Here is a 9,767-nt window from a genome sequence, read left to right as displayed (position 1 = left end):
ATGTTGTATAATTAGTACAAAAATTGTCCTGGGATTTCGTTACATCTCTTCTTTATCATCGTGCTCATTGCGGTTTTCTTTTTTTTTTTTTGGAAAATTGTGTGCTTTTCTTGGTTTCATTAGGTTTTGTATTCGTTTTTGATTCTTGTTTCTTCGTTTATTCGAGTCGCGTCACATTTAAATGCAGTTTGTTGCCTTTCCATTTACATAATCCTTTTCCTATACTTACGCCGTAAAAGTTGTTTATACAATTCTTTTTTTAAAGTTAGGGTAATAAATAAGTCATTATAAAATAATAAACAACAGTTGTTACATTTTCAAAAGACATGGTCAAATGAGCTTCAAGTGATTATGATTATGATTCGAGGGTCGAGTTAGAGTAAAAAAAATGCGCATGCTTGACTATCGTAAAAAGTGGCTTTCTCTAGGAGCTTGTCGTCGTCGTCAAGTGAATTGGCCTGGTTTCAGATTTGGTAAGCTTGGGATTGGCTGCGTTAGCTCATGGCTACATAACTATAATACATTTAATGGGAAATTAGGAAATGCATAGGTGCTCGTGATATGCGAAACCAATGATTAGCTGTGAGTTGGCTGCGGTTCTTATAATTTTCTCTTTCTGATTGATACTATTAGTACAATACATTCGATTCAATTGACTAGATTTCTACATATGTATCTGCATTAGATTTATCATTTTCTGTGGTTCCGATTTTGTTAACAACGTCGTTTCAATTTTGTTGCGGGAGGGAGTCAAAAGACCTTAACGATCCCAAGCAGAAACACTCGAAAGACAGATTTCACATGAAATCCGATTTCAAAACATTTTGATTCCCAGTATTTCGTGTAAAACCTAATCGTTCTGAGGGGTTTCTTACCGGAGATCATTTCGGACTTGGTGCTTTACGAGAATATGGAAAATTTTTATAAATAAATACATGTAATTGATTTGTTGATGAGGGCGCTGCGTGAGTGTCTATGTGTTGCGGGCGTTGTGCCGGTGTACGTGTCGCTTCCGAGTAATCTTTATACTCTGCCAAAGCCAATAACATGCTACCTTATTTACATAACTAAACACTTTCGCTGGCGTCGCTTTAGCGGCTCTGGTCTCAGCACCGCGCGCACCGCTTCCTCGAACACCTGAATGCAATCGAAGTGGGGGAATTAGCCAGAAGTGAGAAAGAGGTAAGGGTGTGCCGGGCGGCGATGACTTACCGGCTTGAGGCCGCGCTGCGTCAAGGCGGAGCACTCCATGTATTTCACAGCGCGTATCTTGTTTGCCAGCTTCTGGCCCTGCTCGCGCTTCAGCGGCGTCAGTCCCTGCTCTGCCAGGCCGGTGAGTGTCTCTCGATCTTCGCGCAAATCGATTTTGGTGCCTGGAATACGCCCCAAAGATATATGTATTTCATTTCCCGTTTGCTGACTGCGACTTCACAGTGCTGGCAACTTACCAACTAGAATGATGGGCGCGTCGGGGCAGTGGTGCTTTATCTCCGGATACCATTTCGAGGTGACGTTCTCAAAGGACGAGGGACTCGCCACGCTGTAGCATATCAGGAAAACGTCTGTCTGCGGGTAGGAGAGCGGTCTCAGGCGGTCGTAGTCCTCCTGGCCCGCCGTGTCCCACAGTCCCAGCGAGACCTGTATTGTGTCCACTTGCATGGGCGCCGAGTAGTTGTCGAAGCTGTGTGAAGATATCATAATAAAAGTTAGATATTGATCTACGGCTGGGCGACGAGAAAGGAGACACAAACTTACACTGTAGGCACATATTCGCCGGGAAAGCAGTCTGTCGTGTAGGAGATTAGCATGCAGGTCTTTCCGACAGTGCCGTCACCGACGACAACACATTTTATGGGCCTTCCGGTTGACATCGTGAGTGCTGAGTGTGCCGCTAGCTAGACGCTATATACTGTGTGTGCTGTGGGCAAAAATAAGATGGAAGATGAATGTCTTCGCCAGCTTAATTCAATTAATTAAGTTCCACTCGAGGCAATAAACCCGACAGAACCAACTGACCACACTTTTGAAGACAGTAAAGATTCTTTTGATTGAACCAACAAATATTAAAATGTTAAACAGAAATTATATTATACTTTAGAAAATCGAAATTATGACACATGTTGGTCAATTCTTCAAAACTTGATTGTTATAAAAAAATATGAAAAATGTACTGTCAAATATTGTATTAAAATAAATTTTAGTCAAGCGACAAAGATAAGGCAAATATCTACAAAAAAATATTCATGTTGAACAAGTTCGAGTTATGGAAGTATGACTTTGACAAAGGGAATGCACTCGCTTTATACTTATTGTCTTTTGTTCGATGTAGAAAGTGTAGAAGTTATGAAAGTTCTACTGTTCTGGTTTAATTGTGGTACATCTCTCAGTTGATAAAAATTAGTTAAAAAGAATTGTATAGATGGAAGTTCAACTTTACGGACAAAATAATATGGTATATTTATAGTTTGCAATGTTCAAGTTATATGGGCTCGCCTATATATTGTTTAATTGCATGGGTCTGCGGTATATCTCTTGGTTCATAGAAATTTAAATAATATAGGGCTTAGCTTATGGTAACAAAGGGAAGATATTCCTTGCACAACTTGGAGAGAAATTATATACATAGATGGAATTTCGACTTATATGGCAAAACAATAATGGTATTGTTGGAAATGTTCGGGTTATAGAGGCTCGCCTGTATCTTGTTTAATTGCGAGGGTCTGCGGAATATCTCTCGGATGATCAAAGGCAGGGCTCTCGAAAGGTGTGTCTCGCCACAACCGCAGGCTGGCAGGCCCATAAAGCATAATAAAACGAGAGTCTCATTTCGGCAGCGGTGGCACTTTGTTTTCGTTTTCGCAAATAAAATTTTACAAAAATAGCCCATGATGGGCGACACAGACTGCGGAAAAACAAAAAAAATAGAAATGGGAACAGCGGACCAAATGGCGACCACCCCAACCGCCCCTCCAGTGGCGCCCCTTTGGGAAGTGGGCGGGGGCGGGGTCGGGGTCGGGGTTTGGGGCCAAATCCAAATGTTGTGGTGACGCGGAAGCCACCGGCAGACGGCAACGCACAGAAACCGCCCGAAAATAGACACAATTAAGTTCTCATAACCGATTCAATTAAAGTTCAACGCATTGCGCCACATGCAGCGGGGAGGGGAGGGGCGTGGCACGCAGGGCGGGGGCGGGAGCCCTGGAAATCTTTTGTTATGGCACAATACCGAGTGGGAATATTGTATTTGTATTTTACCGTTTTCACCTCCTATCCTTTTTCTTTGTCTGGGCAGGCAGGCGGCGGCGACTGTTTTGTACTTTGCTTATATCACTGGGCGATTCGTTGTTTCCGCTTCTCTTTCGGCGCGCTGGCTCATGCGGCGCATTTAAATACTCGATTCGCACTATTTGGCTCCGCTTTTTATTAATAAATGTCTGTTTTGGGGGCCAAACGCAGCGTTCTCGAGCAATTTTCGAGTTTTATCTTTTTGTTTCCACACAAACACACACCCACCTTTTTGACAGCGCAGCGTCGCTCTCTCTCGCAAACAGCGCTGCCAACTCTGCGCCAGGAAAAATAGCTGTTTCTGACGGGAAAACTGCTTATTATTTTCAGAAAAATAGCTGAAATATATTGATGCTTTTTGTATTAACTTTGTTTTAACAAAGTTCGTATTTTTTATTATTTGCTTTTAACAAATTTAAATGGCACGCTTTCCACATTACCCAATTTTTAGTTTTTTCACAAAAATATAAAACAAATCTGGAGGGAAATTGGCAGCTCCGCCCTTTCCGAAAGATGACAAGCAGTGTTGTAAAAGTGTTTACAGAAAAACGTTGTTCAATACTAATAGGCATGGGTGTGGGGGGAACACCAATAGTGTGCAAAATATGTGAGCTAAAATATATAAACGTAAATATATTCCATAGCGCCAAAAATAGTAAAAGGAAATACCTTTATTTAAAATTTACAAATCGGCTTATTGTTTATTTTACAACATAAATTTTAAAAAATAGAATTGAAAAATTTTAACATCTAATATAAATTGTTGATTAGGATTAGTTGTTCAATAAAATAAATTAAATGTATTTAATCAACCGTTTTCCCGCCATAAATTTCTTTATCCCCTTTGATAATTTCTGCTGACTACGCCCATGCTACCTCTTCCCATTGTTGTTGTTTTGAGCGGCGTAATGAGCAGATTTGTTTGTAAACTTTTGCGGAGTGTAAACCAAACAAATTCTGGTTGCAGATACTTTTCTTTGTCATCTTTAAGAAAGGCGGAAAGTGGATCACAAGATGGCGCTCCTCCTCGCACAGTTCTGGTGGAGAAGGACTCGCATATAACTCTGATAGGCCTAAATCGCGAGCAGCAGCGCAATTCCATTGATGCCAACACCGCGGAGCAACTAACCCAAGCCATCAGCCAATTCGAGGAGGATGATAGCTCCCCAGTGGGTGTACTGTACGGCATTGGTGGCTCCTTCTCCGCCGGCTATGACTTGGAGGAGCTGGAGGCGGAGGCCCAGCGCGGCAGCCTCAACTTTCTGTTGCGTCACGAAGGCTCCGTTGGACCAACTAGGAGGCATCTCCGCAAGCCAATCGTTTGCGGCATCAGCGGATTCTGTGTGGCCGGAGGAGTGGAACTGGCTCTCATGTGTGATCTGAGGGTAATGGAGGACACTGCCGTGATGGGATTCTTCAACCGTCGCCTGGGAGTTCCGCTAAGCGATGGGGGAACTGTGCGTCTGGCCGCTGCCGTGGGCTTCTCCAATGCCTTGGACATCATCGAAACAGGAAGACGCGTCTATGCCGGAGAAGCCAGGCGAATGGGTCTGGTAAATCGCGTTGTGGCCACGGGCACAGCTCTGGGCCAGGCCGTAAATCTTGCATTCTCAATAGCCAAGTTTCCCATGGCTTCCTTGATGCACGACAGGAATGCCCTGCTGGAGAATGCCAATGCCTACAATAAACACGGTTTTCATGTGGCCAGTTACAATGAGATCATGAATGTAACCTCAGACATGATAACAGATATGCAGGAGGGCGTCAAGCGCTTCAAGAACTGTGAGTGGTCATCAATAGCATTCCCTTAAACCCACTTTTAATTATCTGTATACCCTAGCTGAAGTAAAGGGCCCCAAAACCGATTCCTGGCACATCAAGGAGAAGACCATTCCAGAATGGGAAAAAGCCGAAATCGAGATCGAAAAGCAAAAGACATGACATAGCCAGCTTAAAATCTAACATGTAAAAAATCTCCTCCTGGTTAGTGGCAATACCTTCTTGTTATTTATAAAACGAAAGCCTTTATTCACGTAAAATACATTTATTTAATGATTTATGTAGTTGACCGCCTTAATCGTTTACGACTCGCGCTTATTTCAATATTCACAACAATTACAATAACGAATTTTCCTTGAAATTAAGCCTAACTACCAAAAAGAGTTGAGAGGAAAAGCACAAAGTTCTGTATTCCTTGCTGTCGATCGATTCAACATACACAATTAGTTTACACATATAAAAAATATGCTAGCATCAAGTAACCGGACTTGTCCTTATTACTTACAATGAATTTTATCGAGTGCTGGGCCAAGCGGTTCGCCGGATCTCGCCAATATGTCTTAGATCTAGGAGTTAACAAAAGGAGTTATTGCACTTAAATCGAGTAAAGCAAGAAACGAAGCTCTATGCAAAAAAGGCTGCTCTTGTACAAACTAGTGTTAAAAACTGACTGATCGTTAATCGTGTTATAGTAGTTTGATTTAAAATACATCGTACATCGTCGTCTTCTACGCCTAACATTTACACTCTTGGCTACACTTAATCCAAAAAATTTGTCATACAAATATTGCACAAAAATGGATCGGACTGTGAGTTTGCACACCCATGTGCGCGCACTCGTATTTCATTGTGCTGCACATGGCAAAACCTTCAATCAAGTGGTGGTACGTGTTCACATACATAATCACTAAAGTACGGTATTCGGAAACCTAAAGACCACAATACATATACAATATATACAAATGAAGAAGCAATTTTCGCTAATCGTCCATCCCACCGTGTCTGGTATAAAAAATATACAATATAGCGTAGGCCAAAAAAGCAATTGCTGCAATCAGCTGGCGACATTTTGTTCATAAAGATGCGGTACGTCACGATATCTGATCCCTCGATACCCGATTACTTGAGTCGCTGTGTCACATTGGCCAGGGCCACGGCAAAGGCCTGGAGGGCGGAGAAAGGATACTGGAAATCCAGAGTGTAGGCGTTTCCATCAATGCGACCGAATTGCATGACCTGTTGGGTGAATTTAGATATTATATATTTACCACTTAAGGATTTGTTAGAGCAACTAAACTCACCTGCTTGCCACGAAACTCGATCTGAAAGTTCTTGGCCGACTCCTGGGTAACGCGACCCCCGAAGTCCAGCTGGTACACCTGGCTCATCTCATTCCACATGGGCGCCTTATTGTGCATCACAAACTCACGACGCACTGGCGCCGGATTGGCACAGCTAGCACTGCCATTTGGCTCTATCTTTCCGCGCTTTAGCTGTGGATAAAGATTTTTCCATAAAAATATTTTAAGTTAAATAGTTAAATTTTCAAAAAATCAATACCAACTTATAAGGAATTAATGAATTGTAAAGAAATTGTATAAAAAGGATCTAATTTTCGCTAACCTTCTGACGCAGTTGGGCCTTTTGGAACGTTTCCAGGTCGCGATACTGCTTGCCATTGCCCGTGTTGTTACTCTCCTCCCCAGATCCATTAGTCTGGTTGCCCTCATCATCGGAGCTCTCGATTATACTCTGCTTTTTACGCTGACGGCGGTTCAAAAGCGGTGAATTTAGAATGTGGCGAATTGGGGAATTGCTCTGCTGCCGCTTGTTCTTTTTGCTGGCCGCCGGCGAGGCTGGAGAACTTCGTGGCAGTCGCTGTGGGGTGGATGGAGGCGTAAGACGACCCTCGTCGAGATCACGAAGACGGCTTATTATGTTCTCCAAAGTGGTAAGAGCCTGAAAGATTTAAAATACATGATCATTAAAATAAAACTTTTAATTATAGGTGGTAGTGACTCATCCCACCTGAGTATGTAGAGAAACCGAAGCCTTGGCCTCCACTGGTGTAGCCTCCACAGCGCCACAAGCTGCTCCCGTAATCTCTGGCTGCTGTTGACGCTCTAAAGTGCTGGCATTACTACTAGAGCCATTAACTTGCGCCTGGGACGGCTGTTCCTTGCGCCTCCAGCGAACCTCGGACAACTGCTTCACGAAGCTAAAGCCATTGTCCTGCTTTCTGCCCAGCAAAGGCGTGGAGTTCTCGGTGCCCGACGTCTCCTTGCTGCGTCCAATGCCAAATCGATGTTTCCTCGTAAAGAGCGGCGAGTCCGTGAAGCTAGTAATGACATCGAAGCGTTTCTTTGGCGCCGGCTTGGCCTGCACCACAGGAGACTCCTTGGCCGGCTCCACCACATTCGACGCCACAACGGACGTAATCTCATCCAGAACGGAGCTCGCCGAGGGCTGACACCGCTTGCAGGCACTGCTGGGACTCATGTTGTTGCGACACTTAAAGCACAGTGTGTTGGCTGCACTGCTGCAGGCGCTGCTGTCGGAAATCTCCTGTAGCTTGCGCACCACCTGCTCGTGCTCCTTGCTGGACAGCTTCGTCTGCAGGGAAAGCAGGTCGCAGGAGTCCAGACTCTTGGATTTACCAGTTTGCTGCAGCTTGTGCCGTCGGGCATCCTCCTGCTGCTGCCTTTTCCGGCGATTCCTTCGCTTGTCCACCAGTATCAGCCGCTTGTTCGGAGCATCCTTGCGCAGAGCGGACAGCGCCTCGTCGGATGGCGTGATGGCCACCGAATCCAGATAGCCAACGCTGCAGCTCCGTGTGATGGAGTCGGGCAGGGCAGGAGCGATGGAAACCACCGTTGGAGTGCGCTTCATGCTGCTGTTGCTCGGCGTGGGTGTGGGCGACTGAGTCTCCTCGTCGATGTACAGCATTTCGCGTCGCTTAGCGGTGGAGGATGTGGTGGGTGCCATGCACTTGACCCGCGCATCCATTCGCTCCAAATTCAGATTGAGATTCAGCGGCACCGGGTTTACGTGGCTGTTGGCCGAGCGTACTGGCTCCGACATCAGGGCATTCTTCACCTGGACCACATTATTGGCATAGTCCGCATTGCTGGAGTACGACATTAGGGTGGTCTGTCCAGCGGCTGGCACTGCCGGACGCTCGAAGATTATGTCCGAGGGAGCCACTGCGTTCTTGGGACTCTGCAGCGTGGGCACGGCTCCATCGCAATACAGCGGCGAGATGGCGTGACGCGACTGGCAGCTGGAATTCGAGCTGGAGCGGCTGTAGCTGTTCTTGAAGCTGCTGATGGTCTTTGGACGTGTAATGGTCTTACTGCAGCTTGGTCCAGGACCTGAACCATTCGAGGGTGCCTGGTGCAGGAGCACAGTGGTTGACTGGCAGGCTGCTGCTCCCGCCTCCTGAGACTCATTGGATGAATCATCATCGTAGCTCTCCGCTCGCGCCAGAGGACTCAGGCCCGCCGACGATCCCCGCTCTCCGCCATTCACAGTCAAAGAGTTCTTGTGCCGCGCCAGTATTCGATTCGGACGTGGTGACATGGGCGCTATCAAGGGGGCAGAGGCTCCATCGGTGAGGCGACGCTGCGGTATTATCGGTGGCTTAAGGGTAGCCCCATCCTGAGTGGTGATCACATTCACCTGCGGCACTGCATCGTGATGATTGCCCTGGTGATGCTGGCTATGCTCGTCCTCGTCCTCGGAGAATATATTCGGATTAAAGCTGGGATCGGGACCAGGTGGAAAATCGTCGCGCAGCTCGGTGATGACCAGCGTCATTTGACGCGGCTGCAAATGCAGTAGGGACGTCTTATAAGTTACTTGGCCTAAATTGGCTGGGACGGTTTTGGCAAGTCCATGGATCTTGAACTTGGTTCCCCAAATGTTGGAGGTCACCTCGACCAGCTTGACTTCCTGCTTGAGAAAACGAAAAGGAATCAGTGATGGCGTGGATCTTCTTTGGCAGTGAATGGCACCTACCTCCGGCAGTGTGTCCACGTAGGCCAGTTCATCCAGACTATCGGGATCGTTGGTTCCTCCGGTACCAGAAGCGCTTAACCGATCGCCGGCTTGGTGGCGTCTCTTTGGACGCACTCGCTTCTTGCGCGGCGTTCGCGGGGAGCCAAAACGAGATCTCTCCTCGTAGTCGCTGTCCGAGGAGTCGGTCCGCCCACTATTGCCCGTGGTAGTGGACTGGCTGGAGCCCGAGGAGCTCTTGGCCTCGGCGGAGTATTGAAAGTACAAGGGGGCATCTGAAAATGGAATAGGAAATTAATTAAATTAATGGATTTGTTTCTCTTTTCTTTTAAGATACCTACCATTAACCTGAGGGTCGAAGATTACAAACTCGGGGCGAATTTTTGAGGTGCGTTTGCCCTTGAGCAGCGGCACCAATCCGCCCAGGTACTCCAGATAGAGCGTGTAGCATGTGCCGGAGCTGAGATTGGAGTCGTCATCGTGCCGGATCATGGTGCAGTGCAGCCGGGTGGAGCAGAGCGGTGGTCGCGATACAAAATCACGCAGCGACTTCAGGTCAGGTACACAGCACTATATTTAAGATATATAGGATTAATTACTACTAAACAAATCAAGACTTATTTTTAACGGGAAGCTCAACCGCAAGCAATAGATATCTTAAATAAAAAATCAAAATCCGACCTTAAATT

General features: G+C 46.1%; 3 protein-coding genes across 8 annotated transcripts in view; 1 reads left to right on the top strand and 2 right to left on the bottom strand.

Annotated features, from left to right (window-relative positions):
* Window positions 1-57: 57 nt before the first annotated feature.
* Window positions 58-3,519, bottom strand: LOC119545777 (ras-related C3 botulinum toxin substrate 1). 2 transcript variants are annotated; one of them, XM_037851643.1, is made up of 5 exons: window positions 3,265-3,519; window positions 1,756-1,918; window positions 1,449-1,681; window positions 1,213-1,373; window positions 58-1,137 (listed from the first exon to the last, which is right to left on the bottom strand). In XM_037851643.1, the coding sequence occupies exons 2-5, from the start codon at window positions 1,869-1,871 to the stop codon at window positions 1,060-1,062; spliced, it is 588 nt and encodes a 195-aa protein (XP_037707571.1). In that variant the 5' UTR covers window positions 1,872-1,918; window positions 3,265-3,519; the 3' UTR covers window positions 58-1,059. The 2 variants fall into 2 exon arrangements, with proteins under 2 accessions (XP_037707571.1, XP_037707570.1); XM_037851642.1 differs by having other exon boundaries at window positions 3,256-3,518.
* A 652-nt stretch (window positions 3,520-4,171) lies between these two features.
* On the top strand, window positions 4,172-9,546 carry LOC119546006 (probable enoyl-CoA hydratase). 2 transcript variants are annotated; one of them, XM_037852021.1, is made up of 3 exons: window positions 4,194-5,067; window positions 5,126-5,268; window positions 9,412-9,546. In XM_037852021.1, exons 1-2 carry the CDS (start codon window positions 4,194-4,196, stop codon window positions 5,224-5,226), a joined length of 975 nt encoding a protein of 324 aa, XP_037707949.1. In that variant the 3' UTR covers window positions 5,227-5,268; window positions 9,412-9,546. The 2 variants fall into 2 exon arrangements, with proteins under 2 accessions (XP_037707940.1, XP_037707949.1); XM_037852012.1 differs by lacking the exon at window positions 9,412-9,546 and having other exon boundaries at window positions 4,172-5,067; window positions 5,126-5,348.
* The window catches only part of LOC119545978 (tubby-related protein 4), a 30,952-nt gene continuing 26,474 nt past the window's right edge, over window positions 5,290-9,767 (bottom strand). The window contains exons 6-11 of one of the 4 annotated variants that reach the window (XM_037851977.1): window positions 9,420-9,648; window positions 9,082-9,353; window positions 7,093-9,018; window positions 6,688-7,023; window positions 6,366-6,551; window positions 5,290-6,300 (exon numbers count right to left, since the gene is read on the bottom strand). In XM_037851977.1, coding sequence (XP_037707905.1) covers window positions 6,184-6,300; window positions 6,366-6,551; window positions 6,688-7,023; window positions 7,093-9,018; window positions 9,082-9,353; window positions 9,420-9,648 — 3,066 coding nt within the window. In that variant the 3' untranslated portion in view covers window positions 5,290-6,183. Of the gene's footprint in view, window positions 6,301-6,365; window positions 6,558-6,687; window positions 7,024-7,092; window positions 9,019-9,081; window positions 9,354-9,419; window positions 9,649-9,767 lie in introns of all 4 variants that reach the window. The other 3 variants (XM_037851986.1, XM_037851959.1, XM_037851968.1) reach the window with 3 other exon arrangements.

The sequence above is a fragment of the Drosophila subpulchrella genome, chromosome 3R, assembly GCF_014743375.2.
Source record: "Drosophila subpulchrella strain 33 F10 #4 breed RU33 chromosome 3R, RU_Dsub_v1.1 Primary Assembly, whole genome shotgun sequence".
NCBI lineage: Eukaryota > Metazoa > Arthropoda > Insecta > Diptera > Drosophilidae > Drosophila > Drosophila subpulchrella.
The sequence above is the reverse complement of the archived record's forward strand: the minus strand, read 5'-3'. Positions and strand labels throughout refer to the sequence as shown.

What these genes read in the sequence shown, in the direction of transcription:
- LOC119545777 (XM_037851643.1), bottom strand. Translation starts at nt 1,871, where the DNA reads ATGTCAACCGGAAGGCCCATAAAATGTGTTGTCGTCGGTGACGGCACT. An exon ending in GGCGAATATGTGCCTACAGT is followed by an intron (nt 1,682 to 1,755) that starts GTAAGTTTGTGT and finishes ATCTTCACACAG; the next exon opens with CTTCGACAACTACTCGGCGC. An exon ending in CGCAGCGCGGCCTCAAGCCG is followed by an intron (nt 1,138 to 1,212) that starts GTAAGTCATCGC and finishes GATTGCATTCAG; the next exon opens with GTGTTCGAGGAAGCGGTGCG.
- LOC119546006 (XM_037852021.1), top strand. Translation starts at nt 4,194, where the DNA reads ATGAGCAGATTTGTTTGTAAACTTTTGCGGAGTGTAAACCAAACAAAT. An exon ending in CGTCAAGCGCTTCAAGAACT is followed by an intron (nt 5,068 to 5,125) that starts GTGAGTGGTCAT and finishes TGTATACCCTAG; the next exon opens with CTGAAGTAAAGGGCCCCAAA.